General features: G+C 46.0%; 1 protein-coding gene across 1 annotated transcript in view; it reads left to right on the forward strand.

The window, feature by feature from the left end:
• Positions 1 to 25261, forward strand: part of LOC119386792 (alanine aminotransferase 2) — a 56817-nt gene that overhangs the window by 23375 nt on the left and 8181 nt on the right. Inside the window, exons 8-12 of the mRNA XM_037654068.1 lie at positions 7051 to 7184; positions 7880 to 7985; positions 9040 to 9105; positions 13746 to 13901; positions 20825 to 20937. Coding sequence (XP_037509996.1) covers positions 7051 to 7184; positions 7880 to 7985; positions 9040 to 9105; positions 13746 to 13901; positions 20825 to 20937 — 575 coding nt within the window. The remainder of the gene's footprint in view (positions 1 to 7050; positions 7185 to 7879; positions 7986 to 9039; positions 9106 to 13745; positions 13902 to 20824; positions 20938 to 25261) is intronic.

A 25261-nucleotide genomic window follows, 5' to 3' on the forward strand; every position in this document is an offset into this window, starting at 1 on the left:
GAGCAGGAGCTAGTCAAGCTGCTTCTCAGCTTTTTCTCCCAGCCTCCCTCATCATTTTGATCAAAAATAAAGGACCTATTATTATTATTTTCAATACTCCGAAATCTTAGAAGAAATGATATCTGAACACGAAAACATGTGAACACACTAAGTGTATTTTAGAGGTCTGCAAGGTTTGAACGCGCAAACACATATGCATACAAGCACAAATACTTGAATACAAGACACCTACGTTTGTTCGTATTACAACCTTAAGCTTGTTGTAAAAGACGCAAGCATACTTTGCGAGGTTGCTGCCGCTGATGGAGGTGCGCTGCTTTCGATTGATGATCGTCAGCTTTGAAAATGCTCTTTGAACGTTGAAAATGCAACTTTGAAATCGGAGCTTATTGCATAAATCCAATTGTAAAAAATTTTACCGGCGAGTGTTGATCAAATTTTTTCGGATGTATTCGAAAACACGGAGCCCTACATATAGGCTTTGATGCAGTGTAATCGCCTTAACTTTTGAAAAACAAATAAATTCTCCGTGACAGAAAAAATATTCTTTTAGATAATCATGCAGCGGAATGGTAACATTATGTAGTGAATTGATCACAGACTAGCGAATATTAAAAGAAACAATCCTTCTACAGGAGAATACAAAGTATTATCAGACCCCACTAACGTGCATAAATATACAGCTTTAAAACTGACAGTTTCGGCGCAAGGGCGAAGCAATGCATTCGAGAGCAGCAAATTGTAATGTTATACGAAGTAAGGCTAGCAGCTAACTCTTTTAGATCCAGTCTCGCGTAACCTTACAATTTATGCGTGGCTTTAACTGACTTAACGTCGTAAATGCCAATGTGCAGCGGAGCTCAGTGGACGCCTCAGCGGTAAAATGCAAAGCGACACAAAGCTATGCGATAATGGGCATGGTCTAGCACTTAAGGAACCTCCTCTCCGCTTGACCATGTGCATGTCTCCAACCTCCAAATCTCCTCTCTCCTCCATTCGCCTCCGTTATGCTATGCACCACTCCCTCCTCCTTTCCCTCCTCCTCACCCTCCATTCTCTTTCTCTCTCCTTGTTATGCTACTATTATATACATGGCTATGCTATGATTTACCCTCTCCCCCCTGCTTTCTCTCCTCCTGATGCTCACTTCACTTTCCCACTCTTTCCCACTCCTTGTTAACTATACTATATATGTCTATGCTATGATTTACCCTCTCCCTATCCTCTTTCCGTTCTCCTAACTCTCAGATCACTCCTCCTCCTCTTTATTTCCCTTTCCCACCATTGCATACATAGTATAGGGGAACAAAACAGGGACACAGGAAGTTGCACACAGGACGATCGCTAGACATCAACTGAAAATTTCACTCCCGACACATGACATATAAAGCGATAACAACACAAAAAAAGGCCTTGCTTCGTGCTTGGATGCGGGACTCTGTGAATATGACTGAATTTTTGTAGCGGAACTGTCTGCCTGTGTTGTGCGTTTGCAAAAAGAGCAAGACAACCAGCAGTGTTATACCCCGGTCACACTGGCAAATTTAGTGTCATTTTGAGCGAGTGCACTTACGCTCACAGAGTGTCACTTTGGCGGCGCGCTGCTACACGTGAAAGAGAAGTGTGCTTTGCAAATGATGGCAGTGGCAATTGGTGGTTTATTTTTGGCAATGCTCGCTGTTTAATAGCGTATTATAGGCATGAACATAATTTACAATAAACTTTGCGCGCAAATGAAGTAAATATTGCAACCGCATAACATCACTGGTCATCGCGAGCCGAGACAAGACAGTGTCATATCAAAGACGAACCGAAAAGAAGAATGGCGGACTCCGGTGCAGAAGGGAGGTGTAGTGGTGACGGGCGTTTGGAGCGTGTTTTGACAGCACTCATTTGCTCCTCCCAAAGGCGTATGAGCGTCCGCATCTCTGCGTCGGACCACGTTGTCTTCGTAGAAGTGGCCCCCGTGGCACACACCATCGCAAATGACTAAAGAATGACTGACCTACACATGTGCAAGGAAGCAAACAACGCGACGGACGCGGCCATTGCACGGCAAGTGCTCCCGCATCCCCCTAGCGGACGTGACCGCAAACTGCGCGAAGGCGAGAGTAGCGAGGTTTTTTGTTGTGGTATGATTTGTTTGAATACATGGCAGTATTTCTAATAACAAGATCGATGGTTTAAAAATACCGTGATCGCCGCGTTTTGCATTAGCGTATTTATTTGCAAGCCACTGCTACCGAGGCTAGACACTCCGTCGCAGCGAAGTGAGTTTGGCGAACGCACTTGCCGGCAAGTGTACTTTGCAGCGAGTGTCACTAAGCGTTCCTGTGTGACAGCGTGCAAATGACAATAGCAGCGAAGTGCACTCCCTCAAAGTGCACTTAAGTTGCCCTGTTTGACAGGTGTATTAAGCCCCAGCATGTCACTTCGCTTGCGCAGTTTGAACTACCTGACTTGGTTAAGGATGTTTTGAGTTGCGGTACTAAATAGTGCGTGGAGCCTAATGAAAATCCAGCAGGTTTAGTCTCCTTGGTAGGGAGAGTATCTCAGCATGCACAGAGTGAAGAGATAGACAGATGTATTTCGGAAGGTGTCGATTGTCTGTTGTCTAGAAATGGTGGCAATAGAAGTAAGCCGTTGAGCGTCAAAAAAGCTATTGACTTCCTGCGTGACAAAGAACAAGCATTGTTAACCGCTGACAAAGAAAGAGGATTTTTAGTCCTGCCCGTTCCTCTGTACGAGGAAAAGGCTTTTCAGGCCATTGACAAAAATTTTGTTCCGTTTGCACGTCGGAAGACCGTCGTAAAAAAGGAAGCCAGAGATTTGTGTGAAGAAATGAACTTGCTTCAATTGCGCAAGAACATTGCAGCGGTTAATATCGATGGGCTGAAAGTATTTTTTTCCGTAAAAGCCCAAGCAGAAGGGCTTCCTTTAAGAGCAATTGTTTCTGGAAAGGGCTCATGGCAGGGTGATATGTCTAAGTTTATTCAGAGAAACTTAGATCATTTAATCGTGGAAGATGCGTTTCGCATCCGCAATTCGAACGAGCTGGTTGACTTTTTAGGGGACTCGGAGAGGACTGCAGATAACTTTGCCTTATCAGTAACCGCTGAGGATTTCTTTTATAGTATACCTAAAAAGGAACTAATTGACGCTGTGAGGATGTTGATTGAAGAAGCAGGAGATATTTAATTTTGGAATGCGAGCGGCGGAGCATCGCTAAATAATTTTTTAGATGTTTTATTGTTTTACCTTGACGCTACGTTCCTTTTGTCTAAGAACTAATAATAATAATATCTGGGGTTTAACGTCCCAAAACCACGATATGATTATGAGAGACGCCGTAGTGGAGGGTTCCGGAAATTTCGACCACCTGGGGTTCTTTAACGTGCACCTAAGTCTAAGTACACGGGCCTCAAACATGTTCGCCTCCATCGAAAATGCGGCCGCCGCGACCGGGATTCGATCCCGCGACCTTCGGGTCGTTGTCTAAGAACCAGTCTTTTGTGCAGAGAGAAGGAGTATGTGTTGGTTCCTGTGCCGCCCCCAGGCTTTACGAGATATTTTAGCCTACTGTGACAGACGCATCGCGGCGTGCCTTGATCATAGTGTTGTTTAATGTGTTAGATATGAGGATGACTTCTTAGTTTTTGTGGAAGTGGACGACCTAAAGAATCGAAGCAGAGTGGTTGAGGGGGTTTCAGACGTTTTTAAGAGCTGTTCAAAGAGGCTGAAGTTCACCCATGAGTTGCCATCGGATGAATGTATTCAGTTTTTGGATGTGCACATTTGTTTTACCGATGACCACATTTGCTGGGCGCATCAACCCCGATCTAAAAGTAGCTTTTAAGTTACAGTTCGGCGCACTCAAAAGTGGTCAAACGTGGTATAGCGATGAACTGTCTGCGTGGCTCCCTGCAGAATTCATACGGGCATAGGGTCGCTGAAAGCTTGCAAACGCAAGTGTCCTGCTTGACGGAGGCAGGGTTCACTCGTGAACTGGTCGCGCCTGTTGCGGAAACCATTCTTAAAGAAGTAAGAATTGGTACTCGTTCTTCCACAAAAGACCTAAGCCGACTTGGTACTCGGCGAGTAAGAAGGAGTACCCTGCATTCATCAGCTAACGCATCGCTTGAAAAAAGTGGGCAAGAAATGCGGTGTTGATGTGCTTTGCATAGCACCAGGCAAGCTGATGCGGCTGTGCCCAGCTGTGAATAAAAAAAGAAGGCAAGTGTGCTCAAATAAACACGCTACCAGCAGGGGTGTAGCCAGAAATTTTTTTCAGGAGGTGCACCTTCTTGATCTGAAGTGGGGGTCGGGCAGGCAGATGTGATCGAGTGTCATTTTGTGCAAAAATTTAGGGGGAGGGGGGCACGGGCCCGGTGTGCCCACCCCCCCTGGCTACGCCTCTGGCTACCAGGTTCGTTTCCTGTGTTGAAGGCGTTATTTACGGCATCGCTCTGTCCGGTGGTAAATATTACGTTGGACAGTAGGGGCGCTGCTTAAATGACCGTCTAAGGAAGCGTAAAGCAGCGGTATCATCACTTGCCGCGGGGGTGCCCTTGGCCGACCATTGTAAGCGGCGTGGGCGCGCCCCAGCCTTTAATGCAACTCGGGTGTTGCGACGGGGTCATGACCAGATACGGCGAAAGATTTGTGAGGCTATCCACATAAACAGGGAGGCAGACAGGTGCGTAAGTGTACCCTCAGTTGCCCTCACAAAAAAAAAGAGATTAGCTTCTTCAAGGGTGAATGCGCGACACGTAGCTTGGAATGTGTAACTTGACATAATGGTGACGCTACAATCAGTTTAGGTGTGTTTTGTTTGCGCCCCGCCACGGTGGTCTAGTGGTTATGGCGCTCGACTGCTGACCCGAAGGTCGCGGGATTGAATCCCGGCCGCGGCGACTGCATTTTCGATGGGGGCGAAAATGTCTGAGGCCCGTGTACTTAGATTTAGGTGCACGTTAAAGAAACCCAGGTGGTCGAAATTTTAGGAGTCCTCCACTACGGCGTCTCTCATAATCATATGGTGGTTTTGGGACGTTAAACCCCAGATATTATTATATTAGTGTTTTGTTTGCTGTTGTTATCGCTTTATGTGTCATGTCTCTGGAGAGAAATTTTCGGCTGAAGTCTAGCGGTCGTCCTGTGTGCAACTTTCTCCGTCCCTGTTTTGTTCCGCTATAATATGTATTCAAGTCAAAACAAGCTAGCCCAAATTTCAGTTTTAACTTTAACCTTTCCCACCCCTTCTAGTACGATACTATACCTGTCGATGCTGCGCTTTTACCTGCGCCCATTCTCCTCACTCTCCTTTTCACCTTCACATCACTCCTCCTCACATTCACATCTCTTTCCCACCCCCTTGCTTTACTATAAATGGCTATACTATGCTGTACCCTCTCCCCCTTATCCTTTCCATCCTGCTCGGCCTCACATAACTCCTCATCGTCTTCACTTCTCTTTCCCAGCCCTTCCTCCTCCACGCATCTACTAGCAGCTTCCCACTCCCAACTCCACCCTGCTCCTCCTGCGCCACTGCTCCTCCTCTCCGCTCACCCCCTCCTCCTTTCCGCTTGAGCACCTGCATGTTTCCAACCTCCAACTCGCCTCCCCATCCACTAGCCTCCGCTATACTATCCTATACCTTCCCTCCTCATTTCCCTCCTCCTTCTCTTTTCCACCCCTCGTTATACTATAGTATAAGGCTATGCTATGCCTAACCCTCTCCACCGCTTCTTTCCACTCCTCACCCTCACATCACTACTCCTGACCCGCACTTCTCTTCCCCAGCCCTTGTTATACTATGCATGGCTATGCTATACTTTTGCCCTCTCCCCTCTTCCTCACCCTAACTTCCCTTGCCCACCCCTTGGCTATGCTATATGCTTCACTTTTTTCCTCCTTCGCTAGGCTGCGGCCGCTGTGCTTCACTCTTTCCTCTTCCGCTCACCATCCTTGGCGAGGGGCTTGGTCGGTATTTCGTTCGTTTGAGCTCGGATTTAACTGCTCCGCTGTAAAATGATAGTGTAAGGGAATATAACCGCTTCAGGGAGAGAGGCGGTTTTCGTGCAGTCTCTGGTCTCATCGCGAAGCGTCGAGAGCACAGCACGTAGAAGGGTATACGAGCTGTTTGGTGATGTCTGTCGAGACATCGCGCGTTGCAGCGATCGTCACCACGTTCTTATAATAAATGTGCCAACCCGCCTCCCCCCCCCCCCCCCCCAACCTCCCCCGGCGTCCATGCTCCTTCGCCCGAGGAAAGACGGGCGGGGCGTTTCCTCTCGGCTTGAGGAGCAATCAACGGCAGGCCTTGCACACGGGGTGATGCTATCGCATGCGCCCTCCGTGCGAAGGAAATTACCGGCTGGTTTTTTTTCTCTGCATCAGCCGCGTTCGTCGCCTACGCTCGCGCCCTTTTGTAATCGCGGGCAGAATATACGATGCGCGGGGCAATGTTATCGATTTGGACTTTATAAGGAACATGGCGTCGACGGCGACGATGATGGCGACGTGAAAAACCCGTCGAGAGTGTCCATATAATTGCAATCGCAATATAAGGTTGGAGCCATTCCACTCTGTCAAGGTGGGTGACCAGTGCAGCTGACGAGCGCACTCTCGTCTCTGCTCTCATCGGCGCTCCTCATGAGCGCGAAATCACGACGACGTCACAAACTTCAGTGATTTGTGTCGTCATGTTGACGTCATATGGTGACGTCATGTTACGCGATTTCAGTCCTGTTCGTGTTGTCAACGCCGGACGCGGGATATTTTTTTACTCATGGGACATATAAGGCGTTCGCCTTAATAAGGAAAACGGTGCTTTTGCACTTCGCGAGTGACCTAAATGTAACGGACTTTGAATTGCCTTAGCATAATTTTTAAATATTTTGCATGATTGGGTATTGTTAAAAATGACAATGAAAGCATAGCGGCCAGATTACGTTTGAACAGAATCTGATTACCTACGCCCCAATGAAAAGCAAATTTGCGTAAGTGAACAAAAGTTACTAAGTATTGTTTGGTGCTTCTGATTTGCAGATATTTGAACACAATATATACAGCAACAAGCGCCCGTTCTACAGCGTGAGGAAAATCGTTGATGCGATGGGTGCTCCATACACGAAGACACCTGTGGTGACGTTTAGTTCAATATCAAAGGGATTTGCTGCAGAGTAAGGACAAAACTTGTTATTCATACGCTTCTAATTTCGGGCAGCTGAAATGTCGGAGATGTTGAATCGAATTTAGTAGAAAACAATAAATGAATGCTTGCACAAGTAACACGATGGTCAGTGCTCCAATGCGATTCCGCGTTTAATGACTGATGCAATAGTGCATGTAGTATCGTCACGCCAAAAGTCTGTTATTACTGACGTTTCTACGTTTGAGTTGGTGCATTAGAGCATGATATTCCGCAGTGTTTCTAACCCGTCCATATTTTTATCCTACGGGTCCTTTTTTTTCCTCGATACTCCTTTCGTATTTACCCATTACACTTGCCACTATCTAGGATATCAAACAAGTATAGCTCCCGATTCTTCCCGTGTCTTTCCAAATTTAATTCAATAGAATTCTAGGCATGTAAGTGAATGCAACAGACAATTAGGTCAAGGAAAGCATAGGAGACATTAATTGTTGTCTTTTAACTGTAGTGCTGTAATTACGACGTAAACTGAATGAATTAAAGTGGACCAAAAGTCACCATTTCCGTCGGTGGGATCCGAACCCACAACCTTCGAATTACGCATCCGATGCTCTAACTGTGCAATTGGACGCTTTCTAAGCAATAAATAATGCCAACACATTTAAAACAGGTTGAACTATCACGCTTGCGGTTGTATTATGCGCTGTATTTTACTCTGAACAGAGGAGGCTTGCAAGCTGGCTATTTTGAGGCCGTCAACCTCGACCAAGTTGATGAAGCAAACTTGGAGCATCTTATGGAGGATATCTTACCGCCTATGCTGTCACAGGTATAGGTTGATTCAACAATTTTTTCCCTTACGCATTTAGTTATCTTTACAAGGAAGGCAAAGTGAGCCCTCGTTTTAATGTTGTGTGAACAATTTCAGATACAGCGACAGCACGTCGATGACATATGCCGTCAGCTTTGATCAGATCAAAGCCACTCTGACTGCGATTGAAACGAAAAATAGGTAGTCCTGGCATTTCGATACACATTTGTGTAGATGTTTGTATCTGTCTAATACGTACTATATACTTAAGAGGCTGTGCGTCTTCTTTTGCAGAAAAATACTTTTTATAAATACATAATATAGCATGCTATTTTCTCTGTGCTTCTATGCGGCAGTAAACGCACTATACGTCCTTTATGCACATAGGTATTTAAATACTTATACACACTAGACCGCTAATAAGATATATACCACCAGTCTATCTCTAATACCTTGTTATACAGGCAAGTTAACCGCAGTTACGTCCAACCACGGTTAACCGCGTTGAACCACGGTTAGCGCCAACCACGGTTCGCCGATGTTACACGGCGCACAAGCGTCCTCGGTTAAAGTGGACTTGCTTTGGCATGAATGGCTCCACGTCTGGCGGCAGTCCGGCGTTCAACTCGGCTGTTGTTGCCGCGTCCACTTTCGCATTCCTTGAAGTGCTCCGTAGATGACACAAATTGTTCGAGTAGGCCAATTCGTTCGTTTTTCACGAACGCTCGCGGCGTACACACGTCCTCCATGGAGGCCGCCATTTTGTCGGTTAACTGCCAAACCGAGGTCGCCAAGCTCGGTTTGGTACAACCGCGGTTAGCTGCATAACCGCGGTTTCGCCTACCGTGTAACATAAGCGAACCGCAGTTACGCGTAACCGCGGTTGCACTAACCGAGGTTTAGGCTGTCTGTGTAACAAGGGTAGCCGGAAAGAGATGAGAAATCAAAATGAGGTGATATCTTTAAATTAGGTGAAGTCTCAATACTATTGTTCTTTGTACCGCGTTTTAGTTTTCTCAAGCAGGTGCAGTATATATTCTCAATCTACTCCCTTTCTTTACACACCGAACAGGTTGCTTTGGACTGCTTCGTGAAGCCACCCAGCCCAGGCGAGCCATCGTATGAATTGTACGCTAAGGTATGCGGATTACCCTGGAGTTCGTTCCAGGCAATCTGTTTCATGCTTTCTTGCAAGGAATATTAACCCACCGACCTCATCCATATACAGCTAATTAGTAACTCTGTCCCGTCGTGATGACAGACTGTTTACGTATGAAAGCGACAGCGCAGGATAAAGTGATGTACGAAAAAAAATGTTTTACAAACAATGACCGCACGAATAGAGCTATTGCAGAAATGTAATGGCGAATTTCGACGAAAAAAAAAGAACGTTTTTGCCAGGTGTATTAATATTCTACACGCTTATCGCTCTCAAAGGTTGTACTTTAAACATTATTTTCAGCTTTTTAAAAGTGGTAGTATGCACGTTTTTGCATTTGAGCAAGATAGAAAACTGGGAAATCTTTGCATAGGCTCATGATGGAATCCACGGTGTAGCACCATGACAAAAAAAGGAACGTGAAGAACCCAAACACGTTGCATATCGAAGTGAAATAGTTTCATCCGGTTAGCACTTGTGGAAAGGCCCACAAAGATGAGGCGAAAAGATAGGACACTGAAAACGCTTTTGAGCAAATAATTTTGCATTGAGTCCAGATGCTTGCAAACCACACACGTCCTTATGAAGTGATGAGAAATCATTGCACAGACAATGTCGCTGGAGCCAATCTTTCGAAGAGTGGGCTTGTCTTCTGTAAGTCACCATCTGTAAACACCGCTTATTGCAAACGTCGCATGTTTATCGAAGTGCGCTATCCATCTCGTCTTCTTCTGGAGAAAGTGTTACAGCGAGAAAACTTCAATATTGGATAGCGCGAAATCGACCAGGACTACGAAGGAACACAGATGGACAGGACAGGCACTACTCGCAACTAAGCTTTATCCAATATTGCGCTATCTAATATTGAAGATTATGAACCAACTATCCCAGCAACGTATTTTGTTAAGCGAGAAAACTCTTTATTTTATGTCATTTTCTTTTCTAAGTAGCAGACTAAAGCGGTAAGCCGTTAAAGCTAAGCTACAGCGCTGAGGATAGATCACGCAAAATCTTTTTGTAGTAACTTATTTTAACGTGAAGGGTGTGTATCATATTTAAAAACACAAATTCTCTGCTGATTGCACAGCAAGACTTCAGATCTGAACGCTTTTTGCAGCAGACAGACAGTTGTCTTGCCTTTCTACGTTGGGCGTGATACTTCAATACTTCAACCTTTGAAGGATATAACAAAGCTCACACAGTGTCTTCTGAATATGTCTTCTTCCCTTTTATTTGTTTTCTTGCTTCCGGAACGCTTGAACCAAGCGTGGTGACGCTGGCCAGGAACATGTTTTAAGGAAAAGTGAAAAAAAAAAACAGGGCTGATCCCTCCGTCATAGAAATCGGTATAACACGACAGCGAACCGTGCCTTCACAGGAGTGGTTGACTGTTTGTGTTACATTGATGTATGAGAGCTTGCACAATGTCTATCGGTGTTTGGCAGCTATAGCACCATTGGACCTGGATGCACCCTCGCTGACGCCTAGTGGCACATCTCTATCCCGATGACAAACCCCCGTGATCTTGACTTAACCCTTGTGGTAGCTGAAGTCCTTAACATATACCTGGATGCGAAAGGCGAATCACGTAACTGCGTCGTCACCGAATCAAATCACCGTGGACGCCGCATTTCACCGTCAATAGTTTCCTACAATGTTGTAGCGAAAGCCTCCACTGCGCTGAGACGACCGAAATGTTCGCAGTCGGCGCTCGTTGTTGTCACGGTGCATTACTCATGGCCTACGAGATTGGCTCCGGCAACGCACCGTTGCTAGTGTTGCTCAGGCCGTTCCATTCTCACGGTGAGTGGACGCTGAGCTTGGGCTAAGGTCGCCAATCCGCGGAATGTTAAAGAGTTAAAAAAAAAGATCACATCACGGCCGGGCTAGAAACGCGAAGGGAAACGCAACGCGCGTCGTGTCTCCCCTCTATAATCTTGCCGTGATTTCCCACGGTTCGAGCAGGGAACGCGGTGTGACAGCCAGGCGAGCGTCGCAGAGCCATTTTTGAATATGGATGCATGCTATGAGTGAGGCTTCGGCTAAAGCCGCCACCTCGTGGTGTGTTAAGGCGTTGACAAAATTACACTTCTTTTGGAAAAGTGCCGAATGGGACGGCCGTAGCAACGGTGCAACGGCGTGTTGCTAGAGCTAACCGCAGAGGCCACTTTACTCATTACTTCACTCTACCGCTCCCGCATGGCGACACCACCTCGCTACTAGTTCACTCTAACCTCGCGAACCAAGAGCACTGTGAGAGGAAAGTGAGAGAGAAAAAAGGCGCGTTCGTAAAGCCTCCTGCAAGCGTGACCGCTGCTTAGTGGGTAGAGCGCCCGTCAACTATCGTTGCGGACCGTGAGGGCGTGAGTTCGATTCCTGTTTACGGAACATTTTTCTTTGCCGTCTGATCGTGTTCATTTTGATGGCGTATTTCCGTGACGGAAATGCGTCATGAACGTCTTGACGGACCCCGGCATAAAACGCTCTCGTGTTAAAAATGTATGGAGTTGCACTCAACGTGAAAGCTGTAGAAAGTGCGGAGCAGTGATTCGCCTGCCCTTCAGCGACGCTCGCGTTCATGGGGAGCCGCGCGCTGGCGTTCCAATCTTGCAGCCGGCTCGGCGTCCATAACGGGAAATGAAACCCTCATTTGTGTTGCGGTGACACACTATCCCCTCCTCATTTCCCTCCTCCTCACCATCACTTCCCTTTTCCAACTCCTTGCTGTACTATGCGATGCTTTACCCTCCCACACCTTCTTTTCATCCGCATCACCCTCCCATCTGTGCTCCTCACCCTTACTTCGCTTTGTCATCCCCCTACTGTACTATACTAAACACGGCTATGCTATGTTCTAACCGCCCCTCCTTCTTTCCAGCCTCCTAACCCTCACATCACTCCTTCTCGCCCTCACTTCCCTATCCCTCCCTTTGCTTTATTGTACTATATATGGATATGCTGTGCTTTAACCTACCCTCCTCATTTTCCTAGCTCCTCACCCTCACATATCTCTTCCTCACTTTCACTTCCCTTTTCCACCCCCTGCCATACTATATGCACGGCTATGCTTTACCATAGCCCTCCTCCTCCTTTCCCTCCTCCTCACTCTCACGCATTTCCTCCTCATGCTCACTTCCCTTTCCCACCCCTTGAGTTACTGTACTATACACGGCTGTACTATGCTCAACCCTCCCGTCCTCCTCACACTCACTTCCCTTTCCCACCCCTTGTTACACTATACTACACATGGCTACGCTATATATGGCTTTGATATACATGGCTGTGCTATGCTTTACCCTCTGCCACCTTCCTTTCGCTCGTCCTCATACTCACATCACTTCTCCTCACTCTCACTGTCCCTTCCCGCCCCCTTGCTATACATATGGCTATTCTATACATGGTTATGCTATACAGTGAAACCTCGGTGATACGAATCTCACGGGACCACCAAAAATATTCGTATCATCCGAAATTCGTATCACCAGAAAGCATGGAAAATTAGCATGCGACAAAAGAAAGTTGGCGTACATTTTCATTTATTGTTTTTCAGGGCCGCAGCAACCTCATGAAGAACCCTAAATGACTGTCAGTTAAGTCTTTAGATGTCGGCAATCATACGTACCAGCACTCGTAAATATATGGCCCGTATGGGCGTATTTAATTAATGAACCAGGTGCGTTGCAACCCGCGACAGCAGTAGCCCCTTCCAAATTTTAGTATAATTTTTTTGCATGACACCAGAGTACAGCAGCAAAAGTAACAAAAGAAGCGCTTTGACGCGATGGATCAAGGCCACAAAATTACAGAACCACGGTCCTGTGTTATGATTTTGTTATCGCGGAGGTGTTGGGGATGTTTTTTGGGAGATTTGCGGACGTGCCCGCACAAGTGCGACCTCAACGGTCGCGCACGTAGACGTTGTGAGGCCTGACTCCTTCGCCAGGACCGTCCTCGCCTTCTTTCGGTCCTCGTCCACCTTTCATAGGATGTCTGATGCACGAGGCATGCACGTGTAAACACAGTACAACGACAGTAGCCCGCGTCGACGGGTCAAAAGAAAAAAGCATGGCGCTAATGTTTTCTGTAATCTAAACGCGAAGGCACACAGAGGCACATAAGAGCCTCAAAGGTTCGCGCCCACAATCTCGGAGGCCGTGACGCGTCTCTGAAGGTTTATTGTGACCGTAAGAAAAGTGTTTTTCTTACACCGTGATTCTGACGACTTGGCGGTGCGGTGCGCATGCTCACGCTTGCGTTCCCGCGCTCGCACGTGCTTGGCGCGTCTTCCGCGACACCTCGGAAAGCACCTCTTCGTACCCGGGCGCTAGCGTGCGTTCGTATCAAACGTCGCTGGGTGAAAATCGGTTCGCAGTAACCGTACTCCATTACACTGCAGGCCAATGGGTGGGGTGGCTAGAATTCTAGCCACCTTACAATGGGCCTTGGCCGAGACCAACGAAAAATTCGTATCACCCCGAAATTCTTATGAGCTCTGATCGTATCACCGAGGTTTCACTACATGGTTTTGCTGCGCGACGCCAAGCGACGATATGAGATGACCGCATACGACAGCCCGGGACCCAAAAGTGATCCGCACTTAAAGAATGAACCTGTTGCAGGAGAAGGCCTTCATCCTCAACTCCCTTGCCGAGCGCGCCGAGCTGGCCGTAGAGAGGCTGAATGCTATTGAGGGAATCCACTGCAGTCCTGTAGAAGGATCCATGGCTGCTTACGCGCGTGTACTAATACCCGAAAGAGCCATCGAGGAAGCTCAGGTGAGTGTTTAATGGCTACCCCATACCTGTCGGGCGTTATTGTGCTGTCATACTTTATTCGACTGCCAACTGCCGCAATACCAAGGCTGGGAAAAGGTACTTTGAAATTGTATCGCGATACGATGCAAGATACTCGGGCCGGAAGTATTTCAGATACAGATATAAGATACTAGCGCAGTTATTGTAACCGATGCGATACTGTCCAATTGTATCTTATGATACTTCAATACATCCGCAAATTTGTTTAATTTTAGATCCGTATAATGAAGCAGCAAGCGCATATATGTACAAAAATGTTTGCTTGAAAATTTCTTAATTGCGACCAACTTTGTTTCCTTTGAACGAAATGTCTGTTAGTATCTAAAAAGTTTTATACTTATAGCTCAAAGTATCATAGTTTCATTCTGAAACGACTTACTGGGGTTTCTCTAGCTGCATAATATGACAGCTCTTTATACACTACGCTGTCAGCGATTTTTGCTTGTCACTTTTGTAATTCATGGGAGTCGCGCCTCAGCTTGCCGACCAACTAGCGTGTTACCATCCAATTACAAGCACTTCAGTAAAACGCCTCCGCAAGATGTCGCAAATACCGATGTGCCGTTTTACTTGTCCGTAAACGTATTACCGTTTACGAAATACCGGATCACCGGACACGTGTACAGCAGCAACAAGGCTGGTAGCGACATTTGTTGTGACGCATCGAGTATACATAGAGGAGATAAAAGTGCAATGCTCTCCATATTCTACTTATCTGCTGGAATCAAGCGTTCTTAGCTACATACTCACTAACGTGAAATATTTTCACGATCTTTCTTCTACGAGAGGACATGTGCAGCCTAGAAACGTCTCCGACATATTGTATAGTTGCACAAAGCGTCGCAGGACACTGCCGCTATTCACACTATTGCCAGTTCTAGCTCTGATTACCTGGTGATTAGTAACAGTAAAAAAACTTAGGGAGGCCTATAAAAAAGGAAGGTAAAATAAAATAGAAAGGCGGTTCTCCATCAAACAATAACAGTGCATAAGTGCGGTGTTTTTTTAACAAGGAACCAAGTCCACTTTAAGTCAAACTGAAAAAAATTCTTTTATTTTTTTGCTACTGACAATATGGTCGGCCCTGCTCCAACATTTTTTGCTAGTGTGCTCCTGTCACCAAAAACCCTAAAACCTGTATTGCGGTGAAAATCTATACAGCCCACTATCCTCGTTATAGAAGATTAGAATTTGGATTTGGCTCTTATCAATTGGAACGTTTCATTTGTGCTTGAATTGACACGCAAAACCTGTCTAAATGGCAGCTAATCAATGATATAGCAATATTTTGTGACAAAATAACATGATCCTTGTGCTTTCATCGGTGCCGTCCGTTGTTGCATGGTCATAATGGCGATTACTAAACTTGTAGAGCGAGTGGTCGTTCCAGGCAATATGCGCACTATTCGGGACTGTCGGCAGTGTTTTCTTGTTCTTGACATCTAAGGCCTTCAAAAAATGTTTCAGCTCTTCTTCTTAGCTTCTTAGCTGGTTTTATGCCACGCCGTTTCGTATCACTTCTTCTTCATCAGAGAAGAGATCGGTGCACCCAATATCTTTATTTGTTTTCCATTTCAAATATACCGTCTTGGATCGAAAGGAGGACATGATACTGTAGCGTAAAACTCGAAATAAAACACTAAAAGGCAGAAAGAAGTAGGAAAATCGGCCTCTTGCTCTTTATATTCGTTTTGCCTTACAACATCATGTCCTTCAGTGTGTACCAACTAGCCCAAGAAAAAGCAATTGTGGAAGGAAAGCACGACAGCAAAGCAACTAGGATACAAATCAAACAGCCCCCCCCCTATTCTAGACATTGTCAAATTCCGCCATGTTGTCGAATTCCGTCCTTAAGCAAGTCTGATTGTCCCGGAGGGTTTCTACGGCATCTTCGATTGGCTGAACACGCCGCCATTACGAAATTTGACAAGATGACGGAATTTGACATTGTCCAGAATAGCACTCTTGATTGGATGCGGCCATGTTGTTTTTTTTTGTCCCCATTGTTGACGCAGTGCTGGTTTACCGGATCTGGCTCAGTTTGATTTAAACAGGTGGGAGATTTGGCTCATTTTTTTAAAATTCGAAACTGGTTTTTTGAGTGTACGTTACAACCAGTGATTACCTCAGTTTGGTTACAAATGTTTTAAGAGTGAAAGATACTTAGGTGGGCTTTAGGTTCCCGTGAAATTTAGCCCAGTTTCCGTTAATGGATTTGGCTCTTTTAGAAAAAAAAAACTCCACAAGCATTGGAATATGATGCGGACGGCGCCCCTAATAGCTATGACAATTAAGGATGAGGTATCGTCCACTTACTGTTAAGGTAACACAACAGAAAATTCAGTGCCTATGGAAAATAGCCTAAAACACCTCGTTGGGACACTTATATCAGAGAAACAGAGCATTTGTTATAATAATGGTTCTCGAATCGTCTTCGTAACATATTTCGGATGGCTCCTAATAATTTGCATTATTATAATGCAAACTCAATTTCGCTATTTTACGAAGTAGTACGCCGAATCTTTGTTACTGCATATTCCAGGCACACGGAGAAAATTATATATTTGTCCTAAGCACTACCTTGACATAACAGAAATGTAAGTGTGTAAACAGTAGTAGAAATGATGCAGTTAAAAGTAAAAAAATGAAGAAGAGAGCTTATTTTGGCAGCACGTTACAAAAGACATATTGCAGTAAGTTGACCGCAAAAACACAATAGAGAGACCTAGGTAATGTATTGGATGCAAAAGAAGGGCAGCTAAGAAATCACTTGAGCTAACAATCAAATTATCACCTTAAAAACTTTTTCAATAAAGATAGCAGGATGAAAATGATACAGTACGCCAAGATGTCTTCTGTTAGGTAAATGCTTGTTATATTAGATCTAGCATCGGTACCGGTGGTGCTATAGTTAGAATCTTATTTGCGTATAAGTCAATCTCACCGCATGTATGTTAAAGTTACATCCGCCAGATTCTTCAAATCGTTGATGTGTAAAAGCCACGAGATGCAAAACAACCCTATATCTGCATTCTTCCGATTTCGTAATGAAACACCACGCACGAGAAACTTCGATAACGACGCGGTAGCCGGATCAGAATTTACGCGATAGGCGCCGCAGGCATTGGAGCACGCGGCGCAAGACAGTGGCTAAAAGCGAGTGTCATGGCACTGACCTAACTAAAAAGAAAGAAAAAATAGAGAAAAAAGCCCGGCTGGGCGCAGACGTACTACGCGAGCTTGTTTCTATTGAGACGGCACGAGCAGCACCACGTGGCTGCTTCACCAATAGAGACGCGCAGTCCTCATCATCTGCCCTCGTTGGAGGCCTCTGGCGGAAAGGTAAAAGAATATCACACCCTTTAGTTTTATTCAGGTGTCTTAGTGGTGGCAGTATCAGCTTCAGAAGCGGAGTTCAGCCAACATTTAATGTTTTTTTAATGTTTGGCATGGTGATGTTGCGATAGAAGTATCTTGTATCTTAAGATTCTCGATACATTATTTAATGTATCGGAAATACAGACACAAGATACCCAAAGAGTATCTAAGATAGTGTCTACGATATATGTAACTTCGATACTACCCAGCACTGCGCTATACTCGTAATCTCGGTCATATTCTGCGTTAGCGAGGCAGGAATTTATTCAAGGCAAAAAAATAATGCAGCGAAGTAATGCTATGACAGATGAATGACGAGGATATCCGGAGCCAGATATGGGAGTTGTGCACAGCCACAGCAGAGCGACAGTCTGGTTGCTCAAGGCATGACGTGGTCGATGACAGCAATAGCACAGCATGGAGTCGCATGTACTTTTAACAGAGAAGCTCTTTACTCGGAGTAATTTGTCCGTCGGAAACCGAAATCATCATCAACCGGCACGCGCTCCGCACATCCTCTTGTGCTTGCTCCCAGAACACGTGTGCCAGTTTCTCCGGCGTGGCCTGTTTGCGTGAAATTTTTATTGCAATAGCAATTATATGGACAGTCTCGGCTGATTTTTGCCGTCGCCGCCGTCATGCACCGTATATGTATATGTCTATATACATATACATATACAAAGCCCCAAAGAAAAACAATTCAGAAAAACTTTCCGACGCGCGGAATCGAACGGGCGACCTCCCGCTTTCCACCGCACGGCGTTAGACGGTTAGGCCGCGAAGAGTCCCGTCTTTCAGCCTGCTAACGGCGAGCTATTTATATACACCACTTACATCAGTATGCTTTCTGAGTTACCACGTAGATGGCGCGATGTCCGCGCGTGGTGCGCTTTAAAGATCGTGGTCCCGTTCCTGCGCACGTGGTCGCCTTCGTGGGCTTATCTCGAGGAAAGAAGGGGGCGGCTGGCGGGGGAGCGGGGGGTTAATAATATCTGGGGTTTAACGTCCCAAAACCACGATATGATTATGAGAGACGCCGTAGTGGAGGTCTCCGGAAATTTTGACCACCTGGGGTTCTTTAACGTGCACCTAAATCTAAGTACACGGGCCTCAGACATTTTCGCCTCCATCGAAAATGCAGCCGCCGCGGCCGGGATTCGAGGGAGCGGGGGGTTGTATGTCTTGTGCTTTCCCCGCGATGTCTGCGCTGAAGTGACAGAGCGTACGAAGGTCGCTTCGGCGCTGCAGCGGCCGCGTATGCGAAAGGAGCGCGCTGTTCAAACGGAAATAAGTAGCGACTGGGACAGTTCGTTCGCGCTCGTCCTGTGTGTACCTGTTCGTTCGTTTCGTGCGTCCTGCTTTATGTTTGAGCAGTGCGCTTCCAGTGTCGAGCTGTGACGCATGATAGTTCGCGCTCGTACTGTGTGCGTTCTTTTCGTGCGTCCTTTGGGCTCGAGCGACGCGCTGGGAATTTCGAGCTGCTTTCCGTTCTTCGCGTTACATTCCAATTTATTGCTATCGCATTCATTGCTTCGCCGTTGCGGCGAAACTGTGACTTTTTCAATCATGGTGTCAATTCTCTTTAACGCCAATATCTCACATAATCGGTGCTCAACGATATGCCTTTTGATCTTGTACCTTAAAATACGAGTTTTCAGTGGTTTCAATTCAGAAGGGCATTTTTATGAAATACGCAACTCACACGAGATATTTTTATCAAGAACTTTCCGCGAGAGTTTGGGGCGAATGTCATGGCACCCCCTCTTAAATCACGCCTCTAATCAATAAATACTGAGGTGGCGAATGAACGCTAGTGCGTTGAGGTATGTGCGAATAGACTTAAGTAAACCGTAAGCCGATATGAGGCTGACAGTAATGCTGAAGATGAGAAGACAGGACCATAAATAGGTGAAGCTCACACAGTAAAGGTGGAACTCATGCGGACTCACTCAAGAAATATATTTTGCGCTTAGGGCTCACTCGGATTCCGACTCACCAATATTTTCTTCAACCGGATTCACTCGTCCTCAGACTCACTAAAATGTTTTTCAATCGGACTCACTCGGGCTCATACTAAAATATTACTCATCTGGACTCACTCAGAATCTGACTCACGGCCCGATCTGAGTCTGAGTGAGTCGACTCATGAGTGGGTTTGCAGACGTATAGGAGGGTGTTCCCATTATTCACAGGCGCCTTATCATCCATCATGCGGTTTGGATGCATGTTTTGTGCTGTTCCTTATTGAAAAAAATAATGAGCTCCAAGCTGTATGCCTAATTGCAAAGAAAGATATGCCGTTTTTCTTCATGGTACTTGGATGTGGGCGCGAAAAGACAAGGACGAAGGCGCCCACATCCAAGTACCATGACAGACCAACAAGCCCGCATCGCTACCCTCGTTTTTCTTCAATTGTTAAAGAGCCCCTAAACCACCCAGAGGTCCAGTTTAGTTGTGGCGTTGGAGTTGTGCACGAGTCTACAGGGAACACATTCGTCGGCTCGTCTGTCCTCCTCTCCGAATGCCCTTCCTCAGCGCCCGAAGTGAAAACGCAAGGAGCGCGCGCATATGCTAGCAGAGGAGCACGCGAGTGCGAGCGTCTGTTGGTGGTTTAGGAGCCTGGCGTTTTGTGTTTACGCCACGCAATTTTCCCACCAACGAGAGGTATAAAGCTATGCTGTAAAATAAGGCCAGTAAACATACTTTCTCCTGATATCCTATACCCTAACTAAAGGAAAAACAGTTTGAAAGGTGAACCAGTTGGCATATGGTTGAAAATGAAAACCCTGCAAAAAATACGACGAATACAAGATGAGGAATGACGCGACGAGGTTGCTACTGACAACTGGACATTTATCGTAGGAACTAAACGCATCACCTCAGACAGCCCTGTGGTACATATTTATCTGCTTTAACATGGCGGTGGTTTTCGCACACGCACCGGAAAACTACCACATGATTTTCTTTTTGTTCCCGGTGAGAGGGAATTCTGGTTATTTCCAGCCTTGCCCGGTATTCTTCTCTCAAATATACCTTGTGTTTTCGCTGGTATTTCAGATTCTAATTGTATAGGACATTGGAACTTCTATGAATGATGAGGGAGAGAGAAATTGGTTTACAAAGTAAGACAAATAGCCAGTTTTCTTCGATATTGGTGGTGTCCAATTGTGTCCACTTTCGTTTGCCTCGTTCGCCAGGAAAGATGCTGAGAAGAGAGCCCAAAAAGACAATGCTAACTTATGCGACTATGCACCAAGTGCTTGCGCGCAGTCTGTGCAGCGTGCACACTTTAATTCGACAGGCGCTGACCTAGTACTTTTCTGTGCACGAAGACGAGAATTCTAATGTGAACTTGGGGTGTTTTTTTCTAGTAAACTAGATGATCCCATTCGATGCCTGGAAAATGTTTCGCTTTTGTTACTAAGTAATGTGTTCAGTTTATTCTCCTCAGTCTTATTATCCTCCCATGCACTCTTTTTTTTTGCATTTTCTGTTTTCTTCGGCAGCGTCAAGGAAAGGAGCCAGACGTTTTTTATGCGGAGGAGCTCCTCAAAAGCAAAGGAGTCAGCGTAGCTCCTGGCTCTGCTTTCGGAAAGCTGCCAGGGAGATTCTACATCAGGTAAGCGTTCAGTTTGGAAACGAGTCCTGTGTCATACTGCGTGAAACAGTTTCAGATTTGTTCAGATTATGCTAACTCAATCACAAAATAGGTAAGGTTAGTTTTTTTTCTGTAGGAATTCTAGAAAACTGCAAGACTCCTTAAGGGCCACGTGCCAAATACGATCATTTTCTAAGTGGTTCAGGAGTGTCATCGTTAAACAACATTTAACTGTTTGGCCACTGGCTTACATTCACTTCTGAAAGGAATTTCTTCTGTTGCAATATTTCTCACAGCTAACACCACTGTAATCCTCGCACGCTGTAATGCTCGCGTATGAAAATTTCCTTACTTCGTAAGCAATGAATCTTACAGCAAGAAGAAAAAGCTAATCGAATCCGCCCGTCTGTGATAGCAGGCGCTGCAGCATACTAATGAACTGGAAAGCTTTTTGGTGCCGCCTAACGAATCAAATTAGTGAACATACAACTGCTTAAAAATTTACTGAATGTTTGTAGGGTAATGTGAACACGCGTGTAAAGAAAGTCCCAATCCCAAAAGATTATGCTGCAGTTGACGGAGAGTACGAACGCCTCTGAGCCAAGAGACGCTGGTCCGAAAGTATACAAAAATGTTCAGAAAATGCGCAATGTCACGAGAGGACGACTAGAAAATTTAGGCAAATGCTGCTGACCCGGATTTGCTTGATTGATTGAGCACTATTTGCTCTATTTTCATCACAATGTGCCCTATTTGATAATTATGTCGCATTAGCCAACCAGAAAATAAATTCTTGCTATTGAACACAAGATTCTGAACTGAACCCTGCATTCACATTAAAGGGGTCATGAACCACTTTTCCAAGTAATGACCTAATGACCTCAGTATCGGAGTTTACTGCCTCCTGAATCGATTGCCGCAAAAATTTCTCGAATCCGACAAGAATCATCGGAGTTACGGGTGTTTGGCGCACGCTCCCAGCGCTTTCTCTCTTTTCTCGTGCCGACGAGCGCACTGGAAGCTATACAGGGAGGGATGGCTCGGGGGAAAGAAGTTACGTCAGCGCGCGTCATGAAACGCTATCGCTCTCCCGCTGTGATTCGCTTGCGCGAGTGCGGCTACCGTGTACTGAGGAGTGCGGCGCCGGCAAGTGGCGGCACCCCGCGGCAAGAAGCGCATCTCATCGGAACGCCGCTCTCGATTTACGTCGGCTATCGGCCAATAAGCATGCTATGTCTCTTGTGACGTAAACTGGCAGATCCGCGACGTCAACGTGCAGACGCCCCGCCCACCGACGAGAGTGAGAACCGGCCTCTGTTTGAAAAGAGGGCGCCCGAGGAAACGGCAACTTCGCGTTCCGCTTGTGGCCTTCACACGGCGCGCACGACTGTAATATTTGGCAGAGCAGTTCATAGCCATGTCAGCTTTCCGCAGGATGTGTTTTTTCAACAAGCCCAAGGGGTGCTTCATGACCCCTTAAGAGAGCTGCAATGTGCAATTGTGTCATGTCAAAAGTGTGCTTGTGGACAGAACGCCATTACATACAATATGCTAAGAAACCTCGGGTCGGCACGCACTATAGCTCTCATAGATATTTCTAATAATCTACGGACAGAAAAAAATGTACCTGAGCCGTGGAAAGTTGCTCGAACCATTACAATCCAAAAACCGGGTAAGATGTCCTTGTGCCTTGAATCTTTACGGCTAGTTAGCTTGACAAGTTGTTTCTGCGAGGTAATGGAGAAGATGACTCACGCGCAACTTCAGTGGTGGTGTAGCCAAACGCATGTATTGTCAAAATACTTAACATGCTTTAGAAAACAGAGATGCATAGTGGATGCAATACTGGTTATAGTAATGTAAGTGGAACATGAACGCGCCTGTGGAAGCTTGATGATCGCAGTGTTCTTAGACATAAAAAGGGCATATCACACCGTCAGTCACGTTCATGTTCTTTTTAGTCTGTTAGAACTCAGAATGTCCGACAAGTCTTTGTGCAAATACTCATCTAGATGAGCGAGGGAAAGAGTGCTGAACACGATGTCTGGCAGAGAGTGCCACAGAAAGCGTATTTAGCCCTTTTCTTTTCAACTGTGTAATGGCTGACTTAGCAAAAAGGCTGCCTTCAAATTTAAGATTTTCTCTATATGCAGACGATGTATGCATTTAGAGGTCTGGGACTAATGTTCAATTAATTAAGATGATAATGCAACAGGGGAAAATCCAGCACATCCCACGCAATCACTTTCATGCGAAGCAGTCAGCGAGCAGCAGCCTATGCCGCATTTTTTTATTTGAGCCAAGCGTTACTAGATGGATCGCCGTCTTTGTGTAAAATGAGTGGTTGAACGGGATAATGAACTGCAAAATGAGCAGTTCTGCGCATGTCGTGGGCTGACCAGGCACGCCGAGTTCACTGGCGCGTAAATGTTAACTCGTGGTCTGACGTAACGTCGGTACTCACATTAGCGCAGATACATTACTTTTATCGCCCCGAAGTGCATACTACGGTGCGATGATGTACAGTCGCCCATTTTTTTAACCTGAACGCGCGAGCGTCGACCGCCGAGTTGATAAGCGCCGTACAACGCAGCGCAGTGGCGAAATGAACGAGAATACGCGCATGCGCTCTATGAACAGTCGTAGGCAACTGCCGTCTGCTAGACTTTTCCGCAAACGGTAGCTGTCCAAGATTGCTCATTGCGCGCATGCGCGTATTCTCGTTCATTTCTCCGCTGCACTCCGTTGTACGGCGCTTATCAACTTGGCGGTCGATGCTCGCGCGTTCAGGTTAAAAAAATGGGCGACTATACGTACGTACATATCATAAGTATAGCGATTGCAGGCATATTAGCGCAACGCTTGACTACAGCTTGCGTAGTGATGGGTGTACATATGGGACTATTACATTGACATCAAGGCGGATAGCCAGCACTGCGACTACAAGTGACGTTGTCCTGACATGACACTTGTATACGGTTCTTTTCCGAAGCAGTTTGAAGTACTGGCATGATTGTGTGGTAGAATACTTGACTGCTATACAGAATGCCTGGGTTCGATCCTTCCTCGAGTCGTTATTTCTATTCCTTGCTTCCATCGCGATATTTCACCCATCGACAATGCCTTCAACGCTAGCACCGCATTTTCTGTGGTAGAATCTCATTCACGCTGTGGCGTTATGATTTCTGAAATCGGGGTTGATATAGACCATGAATGCCTTGTGGCGCATGCCACGGGCTCCAGTGTGCGGTTGTGTGCCGCACGTGAGCGGTGGAGAAGATTTCACGAATTGCGCGACAGGGCAGTCACGCTATTCATGTCATGACTTATGAATCGTTTTGTTCATGCACTTACGTCCTGCTGTGCCAATTTTGTTATACACCAAGTAAAGGAGACGACCATGGGAGCGGCAAGACGGAGGCGGCTAGATAGACAGATAGACAGCTATAGATAGATAGAAACGGTCAAACTGCCTTTGGCTCGCTAAGAAATCCTTCGCATTTAATAAATATCATTAAACCATTTTTCGAAGAGAGAGGGAACGTTCTAACACACGCAAAAACAGCTGTGTTGTCTCTCTCGTAGGAAGTACAAAATTTTCAAACTTACTTTCCAAGGACAACCACTAATGATTTGACCAGCGCTTCCTCTATTTTTCAGTGCCTGGGCGAACGCTCTCCTCGGGCCGTCGAGCGCGCGCTCCGCGTCCGCTCGCCGCTGCCGCGTGGTGGCGCTGTGCAAGTAGATTACGGGAAGCTGGCGCTGAACGGCCGCGCGTATCACGAAGCTCACGAATTCGTGTTTGCATCCGAGTTTAATTGCATTTGTGCTTCTTGCAAGCTTTCACAGGTACAGGGGGATGGAAAGAAACGCGAACATAGCGGCGCGCTGTTTTCATCACGCTCTAACCGTGGTGGCAATAAAAAGACGCTAGATGGTCTTTTATTGTATAATGGATGACGTCGTCTTTTCATCAATCATCCAGGCTATAACCACTTGAAAAAAAATGCGAAACAGCAAAGAACGCAGATGCCGCATGTTCGCGTCTTTCCGTCCCTGCTGTACGTATTCCGCAGGCAGTCTGTCAGTCCGTGCTGCCGGTTCTATACTTGCACTCGAGTTTGATAGTATTCGCGTTTTATTTTCTATTTCAGGCTATTGCAACCGCCCCAATGCCTTAGTATGTCATACTGGTTTGTTCCTCTCTGCAAATGGAACTGAAAGAAATCACTATTGTGTTTTTTTATTTCCCTTTGTTGTTAAAGAAAAAAATCTCACAGGGTCCCTTATACATTCATCTAAGACGACCGAAAGGCGAAAGCAATCTTCTTTTTTTTCTTTCAGT

The sequence above is a fragment of the Rhipicephalus sanguineus genome, chromosome 1 (assembly GCF_013339695.2).
Source record: "Rhipicephalus sanguineus isolate Rsan-2018 chromosome 1, BIME_Rsan_1.4, whole genome shotgun sequence".
Classification (NCBI taxonomy): Eukaryota; Metazoa; Arthropoda; class Arachnida; order Ixodida; family Ixodidae; genus Rhipicephalus; species Rhipicephalus sanguineus.